The 26,253-nt window shown below is 42.0% G+C and overlaps 2 protein-coding genes across 3 annotated transcripts; both read left to right on the forward strand.

The window, feature by feature from the left end:
- Positions 1 to 7,144: 7,144 nt before the first annotated feature.
- dpagt1 (dolichyl-phosphate (UDP-N-acetylglucosamine) N-acetylglucosaminephosphotransferase 1 (GlcNAc-1-P transferase)) lies at positions 7,145 to 13,427 on the forward strand. Its single transcript, XM_010870449.3, has 9 exons — positions 7,145 to 7,564; positions 7,660 to 7,780; positions 8,046 to 8,259; positions 8,795 to 8,941; positions 9,108 to 9,192; positions 9,276 to 9,464; positions 9,836 to 9,923; positions 12,039 to 12,194; positions 13,361 to 13,427. The coding sequence occupies exons 1-9, from the start codon at positions 7,410 to 7,412 to the stop codon at positions 13,424 to 13,426; spliced, it is 1,221 nt and encodes a 406-aa protein (XP_010868751.1). The 5' UTR covers positions 7,145 to 7,409; the 3' UTR covers position 13,427.
- An 860-nt stretch (positions 13,428 to 14,287) lies between these two features.
- hinfp (histone H4 transcription factor) lies at positions 14,288 to 25,807 on the forward strand. 2 transcript variants are annotated; one of them, XM_020047868.3, is made up of 10 exons: positions 14,288 to 14,510; positions 14,691 to 14,864; positions 15,045 to 15,268; positions 16,635 to 16,746; positions 16,887 to 17,039; positions 17,436 to 17,513; positions 17,629 to 17,749; positions 22,596 to 22,728; positions 23,977 to 24,101; positions 24,427 to 25,807. In XM_020047868.3, exons 2-10 carry the CDS (start codon positions 14,699 to 14,701, stop codon positions 24,782 to 24,784), a joined length of 1,470 nt encoding a protein of 489 aa, XP_019903427.1. In that variant the 5' UTR covers positions 14,288 to 14,510; positions 14,691 to 14,698; the 3' UTR covers positions 24,785 to 25,807. The 2 variants fall into 2 exon arrangements, with proteins under 2 accessions (XP_019903427.1, XP_010868753.1); XM_010870451.5 differs by having other exon boundaries at positions 14,289 to 14,510; positions 14,648 to 14,864.
- Positions 25,808 to 26,253: the final 446 nt, after the last annotated feature.

The raw sequence follows: 26,253 nt of genomic DNA on the forward strand, positions 1-26,253 counted from the left end.
TGGATGTACTGCCAAATTCTCTACAAAGCCTTTGGCGACGGTTTATGGTATAGAAATGAACATTCAATTCACGGGCAACAGCTCTGGTGGACATTCCTGCAGTCAGCATGCCAAATGCATGCTCCCTCAAAACTTGCGACGTCTGTGGCATTGTGCTGTGTGATGGATCTGCACATTTTAGAGTGGGCTTTTATTGTGACCAGCCTGAGGCACACCTGTGCAATAATCATGCATCTTGCTATGCCACACCTTTGAGGTGGATGGATTATCTCTGCAAAGGAGAAGTGCTCACTAACACAGATTTAGACAGATTTGTGAACAATATTTGAGAGAAATACGCCTTTTGTGTTCATAGATAAAGTCTTAGATCTTTGAGTTCAGCTCATGATAAATGGGGGCATAAACAATAGTGTTGTTCTATCTCCTTGACTCTTTGTCTGACCCAGTCTTCCTTCTCTCCTTTCTTGTCACTAGTGATGGGCATTTTGGCTCTTTTCAGTCGGCTCGTTCAGCTCAGCTCACAAAAAAAAGCTGTTTCTTTTGGCTCCAAAATGGCTCTTTAAAAAAACGTTTTGCATTTTTTCAAGTCAAACAGTTTGCGATAGTTTGACTATGATTGGTGTTAAAACAATTCTTATTAAATTATTAAATGAAATCATAAACTAACTTCACCACAATGTATTTAAAATGCATTGGTTTGTTATGAAAGAAATGGTATAAACATTTGCATTTAAAGTATAATTTTTGAATGTATATAAACAAAGCATATAAATCTAACCATTTATAACAAATAAAATCTGAACAGCATAATTCGAATGCTTTAGGAATTGTGTGACCGGGTGTCCCATAGAACCTGGTCTTTAGGGAGCACTTTTTGCACTGTATGGTAATTTTATGCATATTTTATTACATTCTACTCTATGCACAACATGCACTCATTCAGGCCTATCTATTTACAAGAATAAAATAGACTGCTGATTCATAACAAACCCATCAGTGAAAATGCATGTTGGTGAGTGAACTTGTTCTTTCCTCCATGAATTTCGATGGTGTGTAATTGGTTATGGAATTTTCCCCAGCTGCTTTAGATAAGTGTAGAAATGATGTCCGTGATTGTAGGTGTTATTTGTAGGAATTAATTCAAACATGTTATTGAAGACTGATATCAGCCTGCGTGGTCGGGCCTTAGTACTTTTAAACAACAACAAATTTGCCTATTTTGTGCCAAATGACACTTTTGTTTTGCTGTTTTGAACATCCCTTGATTACCTACTAGATATTAGCATGTTATTCAATGCATTTCTTTATTTTCTGTGAAGTTTAAACAAATGGCTAATGATAATCAAACCTCAAATAGATACGATGAAAGGTGTTTTTACGGCTCTTCTTAAGGTGGGCATTGGTGCGGTTCATTCACGGTGCAGCTATTAACGTGGAATGGCGGTAGTGTGAGCAGACAGAACAAATGTGTGTCCTTGAGCATTTAGGCACATATTATTTAATTTAGTTTTTCGTTCTTTGAATTACTTAATTCTATTCATTTAAATCGTTTGATTATTCGTATTTTAATTTTTTAAATATCCTTATTAATAGATTCGGCTTTTCTGATATGCGAGCCGGCTCCTAGCGTTTACTTACAAGAGCCAGCTCTTAGAGCCGACAAGTTCGCGAACGACCCAGCATCACAACTCTTCACTCTCTAACAGAAAACATTATGCTAACTTTATCCATGAAAATGTCTAAATACTTTCACAGTAATTATAATAATGAAAACCACTAAAATTGTAAAAATATTGCATTCATTTTATATAATAATATTTTCAAAATGTGAAGGCTTTTTAACCTATCTACCATGACAGTAGCTAGCTACAGTGGAGAGAACAAGTATTTGATACACTGCCGATTTTGCAGGTTTTGCTACTTACAAAGCATGTAGAGGTCTGTAATTTTTATCATAGGTACACTTCAAATGTGAGAGACAGAAAATCACATTGTATGATTTTTAAATAATTTACATTTTATTGCATGACATAAGTATTGATCACCTACCAACCAGTATGAATTTCCTGCTCTCACAGACCTGTTAGATTTTCTTTAAGAAGCCCTCCTGTTCTCCACTGATTACCTGTATTTACTGCACATGTTTGAACTCGTTACCTCTATAAAAGACACCTGTCCACACACTCAATCAAACAGACTCCAACCTCTCCACAATGGCCAAGACCAGAGAGATGTGTAAGGACATCAGGGATAAAATTGTAGACCTGCACAAGGCTGGGATGGGCTACAGGAAGAAGTTCAAGATGACGGTCAATCTCCCTCGGCCTGGGGCTCCATGCAAGATCTCACCTTGTGGGGCATCAATGATCATGAGGAAGGTGAGGGATCAGCCCAGAACTACACAGCAGGACCTGGTCAATGACCTGAAGAGAGCTGGGACCACAGTCTCAAAGAAAACCATTAGTAACACACTACGCCTTCATGGATTAAAATCCTGCAGCGCACGCAAGGTCCCCCTGCTCAAGCCAGCGCATGTCCAGGCCCATCTGAAGTTTGCCAGTGACCATCTGGATGATCCAGAGGAGGAATGGGAGAAGGTCATGTGGTCTGATGAGACAAAAATAGAGCTTTTTGGTCTAAACTCCACTCGCCGTGTTTGGAGGAAGAAGAAGGATGTGTACACCCCCAAGAACACCATCCCAACCGTGAAGCATGGAGGTGGAAACATCATTCTTTGGGGATGCTTTTTCTCCAAAGGGGACAGGACGACTGCACCGTATTGAGGCGAGGATGGATGGGGCCATGTATCGCGAGATCTTGGCCAACAACCTCCTTCCCTCAGTAAGAGCATTGAAGATGGGTTGTGGCTCAGTCTTCCAGCATGACAACGACAAGAAACACACAGCCAGAACAACTAAGGAGTGGCTCCGTAAGAATCTTCTCAAGGTCCTGGAGTGGCCTAGCCAGTCTCCAGACCTGAACCCAATAGAACATTTTTGGAGGGAGCTGAAAGTCTGTATTGCCCAGTGACAGCCCCGAAACCTGAAGGATCTGGAGAAGGTCTGTATGGAGGAGTGGGCCAAAATCCCTGCTGCAGTGTGTGCAAACCTGGTCAAGAACTACAGGAAACGTATCATCTCTGTAATTGCAAACAAAGGTTTCTGTATCAAATATTAAGTTCTGCTTTTCTGATGTATCAAATACTCCTCCATGAACTGCCACCTTAACGTGGTGGAGGGGTTTGAGTACCCGAGTGACCCTTGGAGCTATGTTGTCTGGGGCTATATGCCCCTGGTAGGGTCTCCCAAGGCAAACAGGTCCTAGGCAACGGGTCAGACTAAGAGCGGTTCAAAACACCCCTTAATGATGAAAAATTATTTGAGTTCCGTGACGTCGCCCGGTATGGCGCAGCCGGGGCCCCACCCTGTAGCCAGGCCCGGGTTGGGGCTCGCAGGCGAGCGCCTGGTGGCCGGGCCTTTCCCCATGGGGCCCGGCTGGGGGTCGGTGCATGTGAATGAGAGGGTCGTTTCCCTGCGCCTTCGGGTCGGGGATGGGTCTCTCACTGTTGTTTGTGCCTACGGGCCTAACGGCAGTGCAGAGTAACCAACCTTCTTGGAGTCTCTGGGAGGGGTGCTGGAAAGTGCTCCGACTGGGGACTCTATCGTTCTACTGGGGGACTTCAACGACAGTGACACCTGGAGGGGTGTGATTGGGAGGAACGGCCACCCTGATCTGAACCCGAGTGGTGTTCAGTTATTGGACTTCTGTGCTAGTCACAGTTTGTCCATAACGAACACCATGTTCAAGCATAAGGGTGTCCATCAGTGCACATGGCACCAGGACACCCTAGGCCGCAGGTCGATGATCGACTTTGTTGTCGTTTCATCTGATCTGCGGCCGTATGTCTTGGACACTCGGGTAAAGAGAGGGGCGGAGCTGTCAACTGATCACCACCTGGTGGTGAGTTGGATCCGATGGCGGGGGAGGAAGCTGGACAGACTCGGCAGGCCCAAGCGTACTGTAAGGGTCTGCTGGGAACGTCTGGCCGAGTCTCCTGTCAGAGAGATCTTTAACTCCCACCTCCAGCAGAGCTTCGACTGGATCCCGAGGGAGGCTGGAGATATTGAGTCCGAGTGGACCATGTTTTCCACCGCCATTGTCAAAGCGGCCGCTCCAAGCTGTGGCCGTAAGGTCTCTGGTGCCTGTCGAGGCAGCAATCCCCGAACCCGGTGGTGGACACCGGAAGTAAGGGATGCCGTCAAGCTGAAGGCCTGGTTGGCTTGTGGGACTCCTGAAGCAGCTGACGGGTACTGGCAGGCCAAGCGGACTGCAGCCCGGGTGGTTGTGGAGGCAAAAACCCGGGCCTGGGAGGAGTTCGGTGAGGCCATGGAGAAGGACTATCGGCTGGCCTCGAAGAGATTATGGCAAACCATCCGGCGCCTCAGGAGAGGGAAACAGTGCCCTACCAACGCTGTTTACAGTAGAGGTGGGCAGCTGTTGACCTCAACTGGGGATGTTGTCGGGCGGTGGAAGGAGTACTTCGAGGATCTCCTCAATCCCGCCGTCACGTCTTCCATTGAGGAAGCAGAGGATGAGGGCTCAGAGGTGGACTCGTCCATCACCCGGGCTTAAGTCACAGAGGTAGTCAAAAAACTTGATGGCAAGGCACCGGGTGTGGATGAGATCTGCCCTGAGTACCTCAAGTCTCTGGATGTTGTGGGGCTGTTTTGGTTGACACGCCTGTGCAACATCGCGTGGTGGTCGGGGATAGTGCCTCTGGGATGGCAGACCGGGGTGGTGGTCCCTCTTTTTAAAAAGGGGGACCGGAGGGTGTGTTCCAACTATAGGGGGATCACACTTCTCAGCCTCCCTGGAAAAGTCTATGCCAGGGCACTGGAGAGGAGAATACGGCCGATAGTAGAACCTCGGATTCAGGAGGAACAGTGTGGTTTTCGTCCGGGCCGTGGAACACTGGACCAGCTCTATACCCTCAACGGGGTGCTGGAGGGTTCATGGGAGTTTGCCCAACCAATTCACATGTGTTTTGTGGATTTGGAGAAGGCATTTGACTGTGTCCCTCGCGGCATCCTGTGGAGAGTGCTTCGGGAATATGGGGTCCTGGGTCCTATGGGGTCCTAGGTCCCTGTACGACCGAAGCAGGAGCTTGGTCCGCATTGCCGGCAGTAAGTCAGACTTGTTCCCAGTGCATGTTGGACTCCGGCAGGGCTGCCCTTTGTCGCCGGTTCTGTTCGTAATTTTTATGGACAGAATTTCTAGGCGCAGCCAGGGGCCGGAGGGTGTCAGGTTTGAGGACCACACGATTTCGTTTCTGCTCTTTGTGGATGATGTTGTCGTGTTGGCCCCTTCAAGCCAGGACAAGCCAGGTTTGCAGCCGAGTGTGAAGCAGTGGGGATGAGAATCAGTACCTCCAAATCCGAGGCCATGGTCCTCAGTCGGAAAAGGGTGGCTTGCCCACTTCAGGTTGGTGGAGAGTGCCTGCCTCAAGTGGAGGAGTTTAAGTATCTAGGGGTCTTGTTCACGAGTGAGGGAAGGATGGAACGGGAGATTGACAGACGGATCGGTGCAGCTTCTGCAGTAATGCGGTCGATGTACTGGTCTGTCGTGGTGAAGAAAGAGCTGAGCCGCAAGGCGAAGCTCTCGATTTACCGGTCAATCTACGTTCCTACTCTCACCTATGGTCATAAGCTTTGGGTCATGACTGAAAGGACAAGATCCCGGATACCGGCGGCCGAAATGAGCTTTCTCTGCAGTGTGGCTGGGCGATCCCTTAGAGATAGGGTGAGAAGCTCGGTCACCTGGGAGGAGCTCAGAGTAGAGCCGCTGCTCCTCCACATCGAGAGGGGTCAACTGAGGTGGCTTGGGCATCTGTTTCGGATGCCTCCAGAACGCCTTCCTGGGAAGGGGTTGCGGTCCCGTCCCACCGGGAGGAGACCCCGGGGAAGACCTAGGACACACTGGAGGGACTATGTCTCCCGGCTGGCCTGGGAACGCCTTGGTGTCACCCCGGAAGAGCTGGAGGAAGTGTCTAGGGAGAGGGAAGTCTGGGCATCTCTGCTTAGACTGCTGCCCCCGCGACCCGACCCCCGATAAGCGGAAGAAAATGATGAAATGATGATGATATTTAAGATATTAGAAAACAAAATATATAAAACAAAATCTCTTTATATAATCCATTGGCTGTTTTATTTACTGTATTTCGGATGTAGTGGTATTTTAAGGGATTTAAAAAAATTTATAAACAAAGGCAACTTCTGTGTTACATTGTAGTGCGTCCGTCTGAAACTGGTCGGACTGAAACCCTTAAGTTATATTATTTCATAAGAAGCTGAGATCACTTACGCAAGGATGAATTGATAATTAATAAATATTAAAATAATTATCAACTCATCAAAGTATCGTCAATTTCCAAATACACAGTTCATATAACCGGAAGTAGACGTGGACTTTTCGTTGTCAGCGGGATTAGTGTCATACCAGCAGCACTAGACTTCCGGCTTTAGATTTTGCCTTCAGAATAAAGGTTTGCACTACCCGTCCATCGGGAGGAGACCCCGGGGAAGACCTAGGACACGTTGGAGGAACTATATCTCCCGGCTGGCCTGGGAACGCCTCGGTCCCCCCCCCGGAAGAGCTAGAGGAAGTTTCTGGGGAGAGGGAAGTCTGGGCATCTCTGCTTAGACTGCTGCCCCCGCGACCCGGCCCCGGATAAGCAGAAGAAGATGATGATGATGACTACAAAGCTATGTGATATTGAAGAAAATCTGATGAGTTTGAAAATAAGTGTTTCTAACTTTATACTCCAACCTTTGGATAGCAGTTAAAGAAGTTTATTGTAAAATTATTATATATGTATATATTGGAATTTGCAGAAAAAGGTTTGCAATATGTCTCCAATATGGTGGGGTGGAAAAGACTTTGCACGGGCCCCACCAACACAATATATTATATTTTAGGCAGGAATGTGTCGTGCAGAGAGGTTTTTTTATTTGCCCTAACCATGGACTCAAATGCAATACTGTATGTCAAAGCAACATATTTGAAAATCATATTTAATAAAATGCAGGTAAATGGCAATTGCCTACTATTACGTGGGGACCCTTATTTTGAAATCTCTTGATTATGAAGTCCTTTTACTGTTGCTTGCAAGACGCTGCTGTCTGAGTGTTCTAGTTAGATTAGGGTTCGACTAGGAATAACGAGGAACACAACAAACTCACATAACACCTCACAGAAATAATTATCGACATGATAATCTTTATTTTTCTTTCAGACACCATTCATGTAATTTCGCAGCTGTTATGATTCGACACATGTTTTGATAGCTTACGAAGCACATAGACCGTCAGCACAAAGTTAGCTAGCAATAGACTCAGCAATAACCTGAAAACATGACACCAATTCCTGTCCTACCCATTATAATTAATGGGTGCATGTCTGCCTTTGGGGGCTTGGCCACGTTAAAGCTAATTCCAGCGTTCAAAGACCACTTCATCTCAGCCAGACTGTGTGGGATCGATCTGAACAAAACGAATAAGAAGGAAGTGTGAGTTTAATGTACTAATGTCCGTTTTTAACATTGACACTTACGTTGTGGTTTTGATCTGACTTATCTTTGTCACTTGCCTCACTCTTCTGCAGTCCGGAGTCTCAGGGTGTCATCAGCGGGACCGTGTTCCTCATCATCCTCTTCTGTTTTATCCCGGTGCCTTTTCTCAGCTGCTTCGTTGGAGAGAAGTGCAATGGCTTCCCACACAATGAGGTGGGTAAGGCAGCTGGGGAGGTTACTGACCTATACTTATTCTGCCTGTTCATCTAATTATGCATTTATTTGTTATCTGTTACAATGGCAAAAGGGACTTTCCTTGTGATCTGCACAACTTACAATAATAATAGAACAAAGTAACTGAGAGACTGTATGCCAAAGAATTTCCAGTATGTTTTAGGTTCTTTGTAGCAAAGGCCAATGTTCAGTACAGTGTGTTTTAGGCAAGGCTGACATTCTCAAATATTTCTGTTCCTACCAGTTTGTTCAGTTGATTGGTGCTCTGCTGGCTATCTGTTGTATGATCTTCCTTGGGTTTGCTGATGACGTGTTGAACCTGCGCTGGAGACATAAGCTCCTTCTGCCCACCATGGCCTCCCTGCCGCTGCTCATGGTTTACTTCACCAACTTCGGGAACACCGTCATCGTGGTTCCCAAACCCTTCAGGGTTTTACTAGGGATGCATTTGGATCTGGGTGAGTGAGGTTCATAATGGAAATGTTAGACACTGATGAGAGAAACACGGTGATCAAGTGTGGCTCAACTGATACAAAATGGCACTTGCAATGCAGGGTTGTGGGTTTCATTCCCATGGACAGGTACTAGAATCTGTACAAAACCTACTTCCATGCTCTTTCTGCTATGTTGCAGTTGATAAGAGTCTTTGCTAAGTTACTAAACAGTAAACATAAAACGTTTGGTGTGTATTTCTTTGTCTATGTCTGCAAAGGAACACACTGCAAATGTCTCAAATATCTGTTTGTCCATAGCCAAATAAGAGTTGGATGATAATCGCAGTTTTGTTGCTTAATGCCTAATTTCTTTAGGATGCTTTAACTCAGCAGTCAAAGCCACTGAAAGTGATGTAAATCCCAATGAGTTTAGAAAGAGTACTTCTAGTTATGTGTTTGTAATGATTAGATGTCAAGCAGTTTTGCCTGCTGAATGTCTTGTATCAATATTCTTCGCACACCTTGCATGTGTTATATTGACTGATGTTATGCCTCTTAGGTATCCTATACTATGTTTACATGGGCATGCTGGCAGTGTTCTGTACTAATGCCATCAACATCCTGGCGGGCATCAATGGCATTGAGTCAGGACAGGCACTCTTCATATCTGGCTCCATCATCATCTTCAACCTGCTTGAGCTCAATGGTAAGTTTCAGTTGTCTATCTCTCACCAACATTCTCTCAATGTTTCAGTTTGTATTCTTGATTTCTGTCTGTATCAGTCATATGCCTGCACATTCTACCAAATGTTACTTTGTATCCACACATTATTAAGGCCTGAAGTATGGAACACTTTTTGTAACCTTTTCAGGAGACTACAGAGATGACCATGTTTTCTCCCTATACTTCATGCTCCCATTCTTCTTCACAACTTTGGCACTTTTCTACCACAACTGGTGAGTTTCCGGAGATCTCTCATGGAGTTGCTGTAATAAAGGATTTTGAGCCAACATGGCATCACATGTTGTCTTTGCGACAGGTACCCTTCATCTGTGTTTGTTGGAGACACCTTTTGCTACTTTGCGGGCATGACCTTTGCAGTGGTTGGGATCCTGGGGCACTTTAGCAAGACAATGCTGCTCTTCTTCATTCCTCAAGTGGTCAACTTTGTCTACTCGCTGCCCCAGCTGTTCCATGTTATACCCTGTCCCAGACACCGCCTCCCCAGGTAACAGTAATGGACTTTTTTCCTATTATAGCATAGCATAGAAGAAATATGTTTTTTGTTACACATGGAAGGTCAGTAGTCCCATTTGAAACGTTTAGAGAAACACCCCGTAGGATGGGATCTACTAGTGTAGTCTAAATATGCTGTTATCGTATGATGTCCGGAGACCAATGATGAATTGTTCAACCTACTGTTCCAGGTCTAAATTAGTCTCAGATTAGATGGAAAGAATAGGGGAGAAAAGGGTCTTCTAGTAAATTAGTATTCTGTGATAAAATTCTTTACAATAAACTTTTTATTTCACGTATTATAATCCGTTGCTATAAACATAAACATTGTTTTTCCTCCCAAAATGTACCTGATGGATGAAGACTGAACCCAGCAACAGGAAAACTAGGAATGAGTTGGTCTAAATTTAAAAGAAAGGACCTCTCCAAATTGGGAAATCTAATTTTACAGGTAAACAAATATGTACTGATGTTCATCAGTGTGTCATTTGGTTATGTGTTGGGATCAGTGCAAATGTTGACTTGAGTTAGGTAGGTTAGTATGAGCGGAAGACAGCTTTGGCCTGGCTACAGTATTCATTTCGTCAACAAAAATAGTGACTAAAATATTCGTAAGTAAAATACTTATTTTTCACTTGACGAGGCGATAACTGACTAAATAGAGCCCGAGAATATAATAACTGAACAATATCTATTAAAAATTTTGGTTGACAAAAACAAGACAAAATTACCTTTGTGACGAAAGTCATATAACCACCATAATTGAATGGGAGGATTTTGCAAAGAGAGCTTCTGAGTGGTTTTGTTTTGTCCGATCAAAACCATGCATGTACTTTGGTAGGATTGTTTGCCTTTCTCATTCCAATGTTGCAGTGCTGTTATTGGTGGAAAAGAAATGTCATATCCAGGTCAATCCAGCCACGTCTCTAACCTTTGTCTAATTTGGCGGCAACAGATAAACTAGGTTCACTATGGCTATTCCCCCGGTATAGATTACATGAAGGGAAGAAAGGGCAGACATTTGGAGGCACTATAATATATCACGTAGTTTGGGTTAAGACACGATGTCTATCGATGTCTATCGATGTCTATTTATTGGAGAGAAAAAAAAGTGTAGTGACTTATTTTTTGTATGTTGAAGATGGTTATGCTTAGGGTAATGGATTATAAACTAAAATACAGTTGACAGATTAATTTGTATTTAATCAAATTATTTTTTTAGGAAAGGGGCATTTTTTACAGCCCCATGGGGTTAGTTGCCCCCAGGGAATCTTACCCAATAGAAGATAATGCCTTAGGGTTTTAAAGAATTGGCCCTGTTTTTTTTTCTTTGGCCCTTGTTTCATACAGTTAAACTAAACTTATTATTGTTTCATAATGGCAGTATTTTAAATCCCAGCATTGTTTAAAATGAGATGCAGAAGAAAATGTTTTTGATAGTAGGCTGAGCAGGTGTGGTGATACAGAGAACATTTGTAGTTGATTAAGATTGGTGGCAGCCAGAGGAGGTGTTGAAACAATGAATGGTGACATTTTTCTGTGAGTTACATGGGGTGGGCGTATTACCCCAGGAGGTGTTTTGCCCCATGTTACCCTACTCTAGACTTAAACAAGACAGAAAACAACTATTCCACTGGCGAACACAGCGTTTACAAACAATTGAAGGGAAAAATACTACAAACATCAAAACACATTTCAATGCGCATCATCTCAATATACACACACAGGAAAAAACAGTGATGTGGCGCTGGGAGATGTGGGCATACCCTAATTTGTTATCTAAACGTTTTTAAATCTTCTGTTGCCCTTGCTCTTACATTTCAAACTGATATTTCCATCCATGTCAATTAAACTGCGGAAACGAACATGCATTTCCTGCTGGCTAATTAACTTTTGCACATTTCATACATCTATACTGTGCCCAATGCTGTGCTTAAAATGTTAATAAACAGTAGTAAGCAATATCAGCATTGTAAACTAAGGATTCTCATATGTTCCATCCGCCTTATTTGATATTGTGTATAGCTGCTATAAACTATTTTGACACATCAATATGGAATATTGGAGTATATACGCAATGCCTACTTAAAGTGTATAACCTGGCTACAAGATTTATAATGATGTTAGCTATCCACAATATCTTGTGAGTTCTTTTCTATTCAGAGTTGTTCAATTTAGATTTTTTCCCACTTCTGATAACCAGTCAACATTAACGTAACTGATTTAATTGACAAATACATTGCATTTGAGTTGTTAGTGTTTTCACCTCACACAAACAGTGAATGTTTTTGTGTCAATTCTTGCCCTTTATCTGCAGCATATTAATGTGTTCTTCCACCAATTTGAGAATAGAATATTCAATAATGTTGATGTAGAAAAGTGTTTTGGTAGAACCAGACTATCTATGTTTGTGTACATGGTAGTCCGTGTTATGTTTACAATAGGTTAAGGAGGCAATATTTTGATTTGACTAAAGTGTGACTAATACATAAGGGCAATTAGCCCTGCCTGTCTGGACAGTGCCACTATGTCAGTGTGTTCATGTTGTTCATTATTCCCCCACCAGGTGGCAGTGAGGCTGCAGGTGCTGGAGGTGCAGCATGGTCAGGAAGGCCATGATGAGTTTGTTCAGTGTAACAATATGACCTTAATAAACCTGGTGCTGAAGGTACTGGGACCCACACATGAGAGGAATCTCACCGCCATCATGCTGCTAATACAGGTACTTCAACATGTCTCATTCCCTGAAAGTAAAATCTGATTATGTAGCTATGTAACTAGTATGGCTCTAAAAAATAAAAAAAAATTAATAGACCACTGCAAAATTATCATTTTCTCTGGTTTTACTATTCATAAGTATGTTTTTGAGTAAAATGAACAGTTTTATTCCATAAACTACTGACAACATTACTCCCAAATTCCAAATAAATATATTGTTATTTAGAGTATTTATTTGGTCAAAATAACCACAAAAATATACTTTGTTTTCAGACCTCAAATAAAACCAATTCATATTAATTTTTCTACAACAAAATACTAACTTAGAAAGAGTTTGGTGGAAATCAATATTTTGATGTGTGGCATGGAGCATTGTCCTGCTGGGGAAAAAAAAATCTCACAGTTGAGGAAAATTGTCAGAGCAGAAGGAAGCAGGTGTTCTTCCAGGACAACCTTGTACTTGGCTTGATTCATGTGGCCTTCACAAAGACAAATCTGACCGATTCCAGCCTTGCTGAAGCATCCCCATATCATCGCCGATCCTCCACCATATTTCACAGTGGGTGGGAGACACTGTGGCTTGTAGGCCTCTCCAGGTCTCCGTCTAACCATTAGACAACGAGGCGTTGGGCAAAGCTGAAAATTTGACTCGTCAGAGAAGTTAACCTTATTCCATTCCTCTATGGTCCAATCCTTATGGTATTTTGAAAACTTCAGCCTGGCTCTTCTTTGCTTCTCATTGATGAAGAGCTTTTTTTTCTAGCTTTGCACGACTTCAGCCCTGCCTCTAGGAGCCTGTTTCAGACCGTCCTAATCACCTAATCAGTACTTCATTAAGTAAAATGACGTGTGCCTGTGTTGGAATTTAACAGACACTGGAATGGAATGTCTGCCATACATGTAGAGATGCTGATTTAAGAAAAATGTGGAGTGGTCTCTTAATATTTTCCAGAGCTGTATATGTCAATGTTGACTGTTTTGTGCAGTGGTTCTCAAACATTTTACACTGCATACCACCTCAGAAAACCTTTCACTAAATATATCACCATTAAAGGGAGCAATGCGTACCACATTTTGACAGTGAAATGAGACAGATTATGACAATAAATTTTAATTTCTAAGATATTGGCCCTTACCTCTTAACACAACTAATATTTGTCTTTGTCATAGGTGCTGGGGAGTGCATTGGCTTTTGGGATTCGGTATCACCTTGTTCGCCTCTTCTACGATGTCTAGATGCTCTATCTGAAAAAAGAAGCTAAGACTACGAGGAGGGATGTCCAATCATGCTGGACCAACCCTGTTTGATCCTTAATGATCATTCTGCCTATTGACTATTAATTCCTTAATAATTACTTTATATTTCCCTTTCTGTTAAAATATGTATTTTAACAACAAGACTGACACCCGAAGATGACTTCCGATATAGAAAAGGGACGTTGAGAACTTACACCCCTTTTATGTATCACATTTGTTAGAATTGAAGATCTGCATCTGATAAATTGACATTATTTCTGAGGAGCAATGAAGCTGAATGGATGGCAGTCATACTATAATGAAAAGGCAATTGTTCCAAGCTATTTACATATTGAGGATGGCTACTCCTTGTGACGGGCAGGGACGGAAGGATATGTGTAGTTGTACTTTAAGGAGTTGATGTGGGAGGAAATCCTAAAATAAGGGCTTTTCTTGATATCATTGGTTACATTTATTTTTATGAACGTACTAGAGTACATGAAATGTGAAAGTTTTAATTTTTCCTCAATCCATAATGTGTATGTAAACATTGCCTTTGTCAAGTAAGGCTGATTTGTTTTGACACTGGACAATTCTGCTTATTGTAAAATACTTTATTAAGGCAATGTTGAAACCAGGAAATAAAGTTGTATTCAGAAAAAAAATCGCTATTATAAATTATTTTTTATATTTAAATTATGCTAAACCATGCTGAACACAAGCTTTAAGGGTAGTTCCGGGTATTTCTAATCGATGCCGGAACACGTTTTCATCATTCCTGTTTTCTGAGAACAATTTTCAAGTTGTACCCATCCCGCCTGAAAAACTGCGTTGCGTGATTGGCCAACGTTGAGTTATGGCTGCTTTTGACAATGTCCATTGGTTACTGGCCATTAACGTCTTTCTGATTGGTGTTTAGAGACTCAGTCTCACCAGGAAGCAGTAAGACTAACAACTCCCAAGCGTGTTATTTTGTATTTAGTTCTTGTTTTATAATAACCGATAAATAGTGTTTAAGGTTTTTCTTAAAAATGTCATGCTACATCTCATGACTGTGCAACTCGGTCACATTCGTTGTAACAATGTAAGTAACGTTACGTTGTTTTCACACCTCGATAATACATACGTTAGCTAGCTAATTGAGGACGTTAACGTACTAGCTTAACGTTATACTGGGAGCTGTTCATCTTGCCCAACTAGACAATTTTCGTTTCCGTATAGATAGTTGGCGTTCTCCGTTAGAAACAAGCGTGTGTATGAACAGTGTGTGAGATGCCTCCTGCAAGCAAACGGGCTAGAAAAGAGGACTCACCGCTGGAGTTGGCGTGTGAGTGGGGGTCCTGCCAAGACTCGTTCCATCGGATGCAGGAATTCTGTGAACATGTAGAGAGTCACCTCAAGGCGCTGGACATAGAGGACGGGGACAATTACTCAGTTGGTGAGCAGGCGTAGGGGAGCATGGAGTCTTGTAAGGGACATAGTACATGTGATTGGAAAAAACTGTTAACTTACCATCATACCCACCCAGATACAAGTAACTTCTCCTATTGCGGAATACACACATTTATACCCTGTTAAAATGTCATCCACATGTCTTTTGGTTGTCATCTGTCCCTAGAGCACAGTTGTCTATGGAAAGACTGTGGGTTCTGCTCTGTGGAGAGTGTGGTGGAGTTAAAGCGTCATGTGTATTTCCACTGTTACCACATCAAGCTAAAACAGTGGGGTCAGGAGGTGCTCAAAACCAAACCCATGCTTGGAACCTGCACCATTGGCCTTCACAACCGCAACATTGTGCCTGACATCACAGACAACTTCACCTGCCAGTGGGACAAATGTGAGGTGAGACACTGTTCACTGCTTAAACTTGTATGCCTCAGTTGAAAAGGTGGGTGAAAAGATGGGTGCGTGTTCGTTCCCAGTACAATCCTGGTCTTTAGGTGGATTTTAAACCAAAATATTGAAGAACTTTTTCCCCCACCAAATTACCTGATTGCTTGGTTAATTTAGCCTGGTGTGAACACACTATCCTCATTGCCATAAGCAACACGCCATAAGTTCACTCTAGAACAGTGGTGTAGTTCTGAATCTGTTTCTTCTCTGGAGCTCTTAGCGGGAGGAAGAATACAGTTTGTAACAAACACATGAACCGGTATGGAACAGTATTATTGGTTGTTTGATTCAGTTTGGTGATATATGCTCAGTACCATAACTTAATCTCTGAAACAACAAGTGAATTGCTACATATTTAACATCAAGGGAGCAGGGAAGACTGGGCCAACCCAGGGATGTAGGCTACAGAATTGTAACTTTCGTCACAGTAGAATGGCTGTTTCCTTCTGCATATTGTTGAAGTGAAATCTTTATGAAGTTTGGGACACAAGCTATACTTCTTGTCATACTTTTGACATTTTCAGGTGTTGTACAATACGGACCAAATGGAGAAAAATAAAGTGTCACAAACTTTCATTGACGGTTATATTTGCTCTTGTGAAGTATTTATATGGTAGACCTGGATAATGATATGTCTACTGGAGAGTGTTCTTCACTTGGCTGGATGTTGTGAAGGGGTTTTTCTTTACCATGGAACGGATCCTACGATCATCCACCACTGTTGTCTTCTGTGGACGTCCAGGCCTTTTTGTGTTGCAGAGCTCACTAGTGCCTTGTTTTTTCTCAGAATGTAACAAACTATTGATTTGGCCTCTCCTAATGTTCCTGATATCTCTCTGATGGATAGCCTAAGGATGGCCTTTTTTGCTTGCATTGAGAGCTCCTTTGACCACATGTTGTGGGTTGACAGTAACAGCTTCCAAATGCCATACCTGGAATCAACTCCAGACCTTTTACCTGCTTCATTGATGAAGAAATAACAAAGGAATCACCCACCCCTGTCCATTAAACAGCTATTTACTTTTGGTCTGTTGAATAGAGAAAATAGGGGCTAAATATTAAATAGCTGTAATTCCTAAACCCTTCCTCCAATTTGGATGTGAATACCCTCAAATTAAAGCTGAGAGAGTGCACTTTAAGTCCATATTCATTATTTAACTGTAACTTGAATATTTTTTGGTAAATAGCCAAAATAACAAAACTTGTCTGTGTCCATTTGTCTGTACATCAGGTTAGTCACTGCAACAACAAGCACTTTTGTTGGTCTTATTACTGACACCATCCCTTTAAATGACAAGTCTCTGTATGTTTGCAGCAACCATCCCTGACCAACCCAGAGTGGTTTTATCGGCATGTGGAGATGCACAGCATGTGCGTGGACGTGCTATCTTCTGACAAGGATGCCTTGGTGCACTGCGGCTGGAAGGGTGAGTCCACTGACTTTTGTCACAGTGACGTATGCACGTTCCAGCCAGCAAACTGTGTCACCGTGGCAATATAATGAAAAAGTGCTGGTTATTACCAACCGGGAACAGATACTGAGAATTTAACCTGTACTTCCGTCCAGACTGCGAGGCCATGTTTAAAGGCCGTTTCAAACTGCGGGAACACCTAAGGAGCCACACAGGAGAGAAGGTAGTGGCCTGCCCGATCTGCGGAGGGATGTTTGCAAACAATACTAAGTTCTTTGACCACATTCGTCGGCAGATCACCATGGAAGGTGAGAGAGGAGGGTCAGGGTTGGGTAGGGTTTAGGACTTTGTTCTGGAGAGTTACCCAACTGATATGACTCATTGTTAATAGGGTTTGGCGATATGATGGTAAAACGGTAAAATGTGGTATTTGAAAATGATGACGGTATGAACTGCGGTAATATTTCGAGACGCTATGGCGGTATGATGTCCAAAAAAACCTCTGTAGATAGCCCTAAAGGTATTCCAATTTTGTGTGTATTTTTCTTTATTGCTCTTCTTCTAACTCATAGGATACTTTCTCTTGTATTTTGTCTTATCTTTTAACTGGCTTTATTGTGTCTGAGGCTGTATTTCAAACACAACTAATGGCATTTGATTTAATGACGGACCTTTGTGCGCATGTGCTCCCTCTTCTATTCTAGGTCAGATGTTTCAGTGCTCACACTGCTCTAAGCGCTTTGCAACCGAGAGGCTACTGCGTGACCACATGAGGAATCACGGTCGGTCCCTAGAACTCCCTTCACGCCTTGATATTCTGCAATGGTCAGCTTCCCAGTAGCACTGTTGTCTGATTTGTTCCTTGGTCTCTTCTCCCTCTTTTTTTCCTGTCGTTAGTAAACCACTACAAGTGTCCTCTGTGTGACATGACCTGTCCTTCCCCATCCTCGCTGCGCAACCATGTCAAATTTCGCCATAGCAACGAGAAGCCATACAGCTGTGAATACTGCGAGTACAGGTATGTCATTAAAAGGGGTATATGGGTTACGAACCCTGTGGCTCTAGCAGTCTTGGGTGGATGGTACAGAGACCCGTAACATAACTCATGCAAAGTGGTGTAGTGTACATGAACAGTGAGAACAAACGACACAAACAACCAAACCTACAGTCAAACATAAAACGTTTATTATAAACACACGGTAAAGGGGTTAGGGAAAAGGGGCTAAGCTGGACTCAAGAAATGAAATAATATAGTCCAAACATCCCTAAACTGAACTTGCCTGCCTCAAGAACCGCTTAGTTGACTACTAACCAATACAAAAATACAGAGGGTGGTCCGTGCAGTTCTAACTAGTGTTAACTAGACAAAGTTTTCCTACGGGTTGTGTATGCCCAAGGGTCACTTGCTAAAAAAAATAAGAAAAACTTTTCCAGGGACAAAAAACCCACAGGTTAAACAGGGACTAAATGGCAAACAGCAAATAATTGACTGGACAACACCAAACAAAACACCACAGTAATACATACTCACATGAAACAGGACAAAGTGAGATGTATGTGCTAAACTAAGTGATGTATGAATTAACAAAGTGTCTGTCTATCAAAAAGGATGTGTATCTCAAGAGTTTCCATATGGGGTAAAGCAAAAGAGTCTCTCTGTGAGAACCAACTGACTGGGTTTTTAAACCAAGGATGTGTGATGTGATTGGGTACAGGAAAAAAGGAACAGGTGGTGCAATTAGGAGTGTCCACTGATTGGTCCCCCTCAGCAGTCAGGTGATTCACTCATGACTGCCAGGTGAGAAACACCAACGAGCACAATCAGGAACATAAAGGACACCTGGGGAAACTGCAGTAGGGGAAAACTAAACGCACCTACAAGGTTCCTGCATGCGTAACAATATGCCGCAGTAATATCCAGGGATCCCTGTCAATGATAAAAGCTATCATCCATCTCTAACTGAGATAATCTTTTCAGGGTGTATCGGTACACCCGTTTGTATTGACCCTCCTGGTACAGGTATCCTTCCATGCTTGGTACACAGGTGAACTTGAATGAATATATACACAGTTTAATAAAAAAAAAGGGCTATATATAGTTTTGCATGCAAGGTTTTATGCAGCTATTTATTGGCTGCAATTGGTTATATGTATTAAGATGTGTAGTATAAATAAGCAGTGCAAGTAATTTACTTTGCTTCAGAGTTGCGTTGTATTAACTTCATTCAATTTGTATTTAAAGAATGTCTTTATGAGAAGATTTTATCTACATCCAAAAATAGGGCGCTATTCCATTAAGACAATAGCTATTCAGAAGTGTTTCAACCTCTACCGTCTGCAGTTGGCTAGGCAAGATGAATGCTAAAGTGTTTTGTCGTTTGCAGAGTATTAGCTGAAACCAGCATGATATTTGTTTGTCGTTTATAATGTTCACTACGGAAGGATTATGTACTTTACCATTGTTAAAGAAAGGTCAGCTCAGATTAGCTCAGCGAGTTGATTCATGGACAATTTTTGCTCAGGGACTAAAAACCAATATACATAAATAAAGAAACCTTAACTTTTTCCTGTGTCATTGTCAATGGGGTGTTTGGACAGTGGAGGTTGAAGAGAAGATTTACATATTTGGACTTATTTTAGCTGTATTCCAACCACATTCATTGATCAAGGTAACCCAATTGAACAAATCACACCAAAACCAAACAAACTTTGAAACTCACGCTAGGTATCGGCACTGATTTTGCTTTAATTCAAATGTTTCAATTTGATTTTGATTCAATTTTGATTTCATTTGGATTGTGATAATTACAATACCAATATTGCTTATTCAAGAGATTATCTGAGAATGAAGGCAATGAACTATACAGGGAACCTTCTAGCTTATGGCGTTTGGTTGCTAAAGAGTAATATTAAACATTGATGACCTGGCACCTAAACATGACATTGAATTGCTTTTTATTAAACAAATAAAATTGCTTAAAATAGACTTGTTACTCTTGAGTCAGTATAACGTTGATAAAAAAGAATGACTGGTTTGCGATCTGCACATCCCTAGTCAGAGCAGAACTGTGGAGATTGCTGGCTGTTGCTCCAGGAACCTTTCTGGGTTCTCCAGCAAACCACCATGTTACCACGTCAATCAGCAGCTTGTGTAAAGGCAGGTCCAACAACTTCTGCTTCTGTTTAAGCGCAATGGCTGGCTTTAGTGCTACAGTGAAAAAAGATTGCAGTGTGCTTCACCTGTCCAAGCAAGCATGAGATCACTGGATGTTTGAGAGCATCCTGCAAGGATATGTTAAATGTGTGTGCGAAACAGCCAATGTGAAGCAGCTCCATTAGTGCCACAACATGTATCATATTAGCAATATTGTTCGTCACGATGGCTAGTTCTTTCTCTCTATTCTCCTACTAATTTAACAGTGCAAATGGATTTTAAGATTTTATTTAACCACTACGCTATTTTAGTAGCGGGTGATTTGCACGTAAATTAGGAAGAGATTACAGTATATGGCTAGCTTATAGCTTTAATGAAGTACATACAATGAAAATGTTGATTCGAATCACTCCATGGCCGGTTTGTTTCTTTAGAAAACAATTACATTTGAATAGCTAAGTACTACGCTATATGAACTATGCTATGCAAATCGAAAGATTTGAGAGCAATATGTTCCTTGTCGGTGCAATTCATCCATCGCAATGTAACCATAAACAGTTTTAATTTAGGCTTACTATAATGTAGCTACTGAAGGTTGTAGCCAGCAAAGTTTTAGTCACCTAATGTTTGTCTGTGGTCAGCGTCTCTAACCACAACTCTATTTAACAATGGGTGGTCGGTCGCTGCTCGCTCACTCACTCATTCACTCGGATACATTTGCTCTTCTTGGCCGGCTCTGCTAACGCGGTCTGCAATTTCCTTAAGTGAATACCTTAACCAAAGTGGCTAAAATTCTAATCTAGGTACTGAAACAATGCATATGATTAGACAATCCTTATAGAGTAACTTGTGATGGTCCTGCCTTGCATATAAGATTAGCAACTTCATCTGCTTTGATCAAAAAATGTGTGTGTTAACACTTCGTTGTTGTGCCATGAAATTAAATATCTTTGGCAGTGTAATCTTCAGTCTTGCTTGAAATTGCTAAATTCTTATGACTATTCCCAGTAGTAAGTTAGTAGATACTAGTAAGCCTATTTCTGGTGTTGTGGAAATTTCTTATACAATGTATTCTGACTGTATAAAGGAGTGAGTCCCACTGTTAAGATAGGTACAGGAATGTGTGGGACCTGGTATTTGCATAGGGGGCATCTATTGTCTGTCCAGATGCAGATCAATGGGTTTTAGGACAGGATAGGAGAAGATACAGCAAGGGGGCAGTAAGGTCAGTTGGCCCCTTTGGGTAAACACTACAGTAGACATTATGGCAGGAAGGATAAGGTGGGGGAAGATAGCATTTGACGTGTGTGATAGAACAAAGGGAAAGGTGTTTGATTGACATGAAACAGATGGCAGCATCTTACCACACCCCTTTTTCCTATGTAATAAATACTGTCGAAATGATGTTTTTATTTAGAAACTATCCACCGTTACTTTGTAACCTGTATACTTTCTCCTTGCAAGCAAGATTAAAACTGTTTATTGCGCAATTGATTTCTCCTGTCTTACCTACCATTTTCATAGAATTAGTTGGATTTTAGAAATTGCCATCACACTGGCTAAGTGGCAAAAGCCATACAGTTCATAGATGCTATTTCTGGTGGAGGTAAACTTAATAAGAAACGTCAGTCAGTTTAACAAAATGCTTAATGGTGTCTAGCGAAATGATCTAATGTCGAGACACTACCGACATCCAGCAAACATGTAGCTCTGTGGCGTAGTGGTTAAAGACATAGCCACTTGGGAGACCCAGGTTCAAATCCAATGAGGGCGACAACATTCATCAATCTAATCGTGGGTCAGTGGAACGTTTAGTTTTTCTTGAAACTCCTAGAAATGTTCCAGAATCTATAGGCTCAAATTCAAATTCAAAAAGGCAGCAATTGATTTCAATATTAAGGCCAAAACAAAATAGACAATATTTTTAATAACAATTACTTTGCATAAGGAAGATAGCATTGCAAAGTAATCGTAAATATTTTTCTACAAAGACCCACTGAAATCTCTTGCCATATGTGATTACCAGACATTGCACCAAATGTGCACTTTTAATGATGGCATTGTCAGTTAAACTATCCATGCTGAGTTTATTTTCTATGTACATTTACAGTTACCACTGCACAAAACAAGATTTCTGTCAATGTATCTGTGTATTTAAGCTGAGTACTTATATTTCATGCACTTAGAAATGTTGTTGATTTGTGATGAACAAATAATTGCAAAGTATAGTCTATTCAAAATCTTTAATTTCTTAAATCATATTTTCCATATATATATTAAAAAGAGAACTTTCCAGGGGGTGTTTGTACTTTTTCACATGATTGTATGTTGGAGTGAAATGCAAACATTTGCTGAGAAGTTACTGGTCAATCTGGCCAGGACTTGATTCACCTGCCTGATTCATGGGTTTTTACTGCCTATTATGCATCGTTAGAAATGCCTTAAAAAGTGAGTTATTAATGTGACACCCTACACCCTGCGGTGTACTCTGTAGTGTCCAGACCATCAGGGGGAAATGCCAGACAGTTTTCCAACCATTTGAGACAGAAGGTCATTCAGTTTGCTTGAACCACTGAATATTTTCACTGCCTGATTAACACGGAAACTGCGCCATCACTCTCAATGTTTTTACCTCAGAAAAAGATTTTGTTGTTTTTATTATACATGCTTAGTCTGGTACTTTTAATGTGGAAATATTTATTTTCTTCAGCTGTAAGAACCTGATTGACCTTCGTAAACACCTGGACACCCACAGCGCAGAGCCGGCCTACCGCTGTACCAACTGTGACTACACCACCCGCTCACTACACTCTATCAAGAGCCACTACAAAAAATCACATGAGGTGAGAGATACATATTATATTATTTGATATTCATTAATTAATGCATTTTTCCATTATTTTTTATTTAATTTTTTTGCTGAAATAGCACTGGAATTGAGCCTATGCTGCAGAAGTAAATGTGCACCAAAGGCAGCATCTTAAACCATCCGACCACCCTAGGCCACAGATTACTACCATTTTGCCTAAGCTCGTGCGCTTCTGACTCCAGGCCCATCCACTGGTATTTCTTTAGCTTTTATAGACTACAGCAGCAAATACATTCATTGCTTTCCATAGAGCTAACTCCTAGCTTCCATGCTGCATTTATTTCAATACATACTTCTTGAATCTCTGTCAGCTAAGAAAAAAAGGGCTTTTGATATAAGCAAATGTCTTTAACCATATTAGTGGCTATTTACTTGCCCCACAACATTTCTAACTTCTCATAAACCGTGCCTCATGAATGTTCTAAAATGTCTATCAATATTTCTCAAGTGTCTGGCAGCAGGCACTGGGAGGCCTGGGGCGCTGTGAAGAGTGTGGACAATGTTGTCCACTCCCACACATGTTTGCTAGCAATTTCATTGACTCCTTTACTGTTTTGCAAGTATGTGTTTATAAATCAGCACCACCATATGTTTAGGAACCAATACATATAAAGCTTACTCTACCTGCAGGGATTTATCTGCTATAGAAACCCTTTGAGGAGGCCACCTAAACATTGTGTCGGCCCACCCAAGAAGAAAGTACCCAAAATATATTGAAATCCACCCATTACTTTGGTAAGAAAATATGCAGGAATAGAGTACTAAGGAGCAAAGTTGGCCACCCAATAGCCAATCTGCTCTTAACATACATCTTGGGCAGAAGTGTCTGGTAGATACCAGCTACTAGCAATCTTTACAATATTATTCTCATTACCTGCCGTCCCCACGGTGTGCTGATTATATTAGCCTTGATATTTGGGAACAGAGTTATATGTTAGAGTTGATGGACATGTAATTCATACAATCAGGGTATGTGACTTTTTTCCAACAAAGATGTATCAGGGACTCAGACTCAATGGTTCACAGACTGATCTGCGCCAAGTGAGTGAATTACCCATCTTGTGTGCTGGAGGATAAATATATTTGTTCTATGTCACAGCCCAGTATTCGACTGTCTACAGCCATGTACTGATACAGGGCTCGGTGGTAGAGAAACACAGGCACGCTGACCCAACTCTGGTTTCAAAATGTAATGGTTTGCCTTTTTGTCTTGCCAATTTAGGGAGACTTTGTGGCTCGCTACAAGTGTCATGTGTGTGAGCAGTGTTTCACCCGAGGGAACAACCTCACCGCTCACCTCCGCAAGAAGCACCAGTTCAAATGGCCCTCGGGACACCCCCGATTCAGGTAACCGCTACAGAGCCATTTAAAATGGGAAGACATTCAAAGCTTGCAACATGAAGTGAATGTGGCTAGGATTGCGGTAAATATGTAACAGCATGTTGAGGTGGAGATATTCAGCAGAAGTAAGGCCTAATTGACTGCTGGAATAATTACTTTAATGTAAATTAGTGCCTGAGCCTAAGTGCGCCCTTAGTTTAAGTTAAACACCCAGGTGGTCCGGCAGTCTAAACCACTGCCTCATGTGCTTCTGCAGCTCTTCCATCTTTTCCAAAGTCTCTGTCTGGTAAAGCATAAAAATGCCTTTCTCATCCTCCTCCTTTACCCCCAGGTACAAGGAGCATGAGGATGGCTTCATGCGCCTGCAGCTGATCCGCTATGAGAGTGTGGAGCTGACGGAGCAGCTAATGAGAGAGAGACCGGAGGCGGAGGAAGGAGAGGAGGAGGTGTCCCAGACCGACAGCCCTGGTGAGGACGAAGATGTCAGCGGGCCGGCAGCACCCCCCCCGGAGGTTCAGGTGGAGCTCAAAGGGGTGATGTTGGACGAGGGTGGACCAGTGGATGGAGGAGAGTCGGGGGAGGGCGTGTTGTATGTTCTGAGCGCCAGCGAGCCGTCTGAGGTGGAGGAGGACGCTGTGATGTTGCAACTACAGGATACAGCCCAGCAGATGGGCATGCAGGTGGTGTGACGACGGCAACCCGTCGAAAATATACTGGTCATCTCCTGGCCCTCTCTTCTGGCGCGCTGAGCAAAGGTCCAACGTGGCAGCACTACGACTGAGGGCAGGACCAGAGGGCTGCAACCCTGAATCCGGGCCCCTGTCTGGGGGTATGCCGAGTGTGAGGGAAGACAAACCTTTCAAGGATTTGTCGATTAGGGAACAACGTATCTCCGGGACGATAAACGGGAAATTTGCGATCTTGACCATTTTTCTGGTGTTTTACTGATACGTTTTTACGACAAGTAGCCTTTACTAAAGGAATGTGAATTTGAAATTGTTTGCTGAGATGTTGTTTTTTTGTTGGGATAATTGATTGCGACAGTGAGAAAACCTACAATGACAAAAGTGTTGTAGAAAAAGAAATGTATACTTTTGTTTAAAGTTATCAATTCTGGCAGTTTATTGCACAGCTTGAGTGAAGATTTGAATTTACCAGCAGGACTGGCGTTGCCTCATCCTCTCATCAGTGCACAACCTGTGTCTCTGTCTTATCTCTGTGAGAATATGTTGAGTTGACACAAGTATTCCCTGGAGCATGCTGGTATTGTGTGTTCTCAGTCAACTTAACTGGTCAAATAAGTGACACTTTTTTGTTTTGTTTAGATTCTAAACTTATAAGAGCGGTTTTATTCATTTTTGGTCCACCGTTTGGCTGTGACCCCGATCCTTGCTGTGTTTTGCCATGTTCATTTTCTGAGCAATGCTGAAGGGATTCGACAGGGTTGTACGTGAGGTGATCAACACGTTAACCGGCTAACATGACCAAATATTCTGATCAAGATGTTCATTTCATTTTATATATTAACCTGAAATGGGCAAGGACCTATTGACCCAATCAAAAATAAATATCTTAGTTACTTTCTTATAACTTTCTTATTGAACCTGAAAATCGGTAGTAACTGATTGTCATTGATCTTGTTTTGTAGTACAGGGAGTTTGATTGGAATTTTGTTTCATTCTACGCAATAAACTGGTTTTGATTGGCCTGTATTTTGTTTTGGATCAATTTCATTCATTTTGGTCTTGCTTCATGGGTCTGGTATAGTTTTAGGCAAATGTGAATGCCAGAATATTGCAATAATATTTTCAGACTGAATGGTCAACAGAAGCAGAATGGTGTGTGTATTTTATTTATGTGTATAATGTGGAGAGCTGATAAGATCCAATATGTGAGTGTGCTTGCATGTGTGCGTGGTATGGAAGAGCGCACAATTGGATGGGTGAGTGTGTGGCAGAGCACTATGACATAGAATCTAATCCACTTAGTTGAGCTTTTAGCTTCTGCCTGTTTCTTCTGTTAAACACTGCATCCAAGGATAGACAAGTAAACAAGACTGTACGACAAGCCCTGTTTACACCTGGTACAAACATGTAGCGTCTGTCCTGATCTTGTTCACATTCTTATTGTGGCGTCTTACTTTAAACAATTACGTTTC

Source organism: Esox lucius, chromosome 7 (assembly GCF_011004845.1).
Source record: "Esox lucius isolate fEsoLuc1 chromosome 7, fEsoLuc1.pri, whole genome shotgun sequence".
NCBI lineage: Eukaryota > Metazoa > Chordata > Actinopteri > Esociformes > Esocidae > Esox > Esox lucius.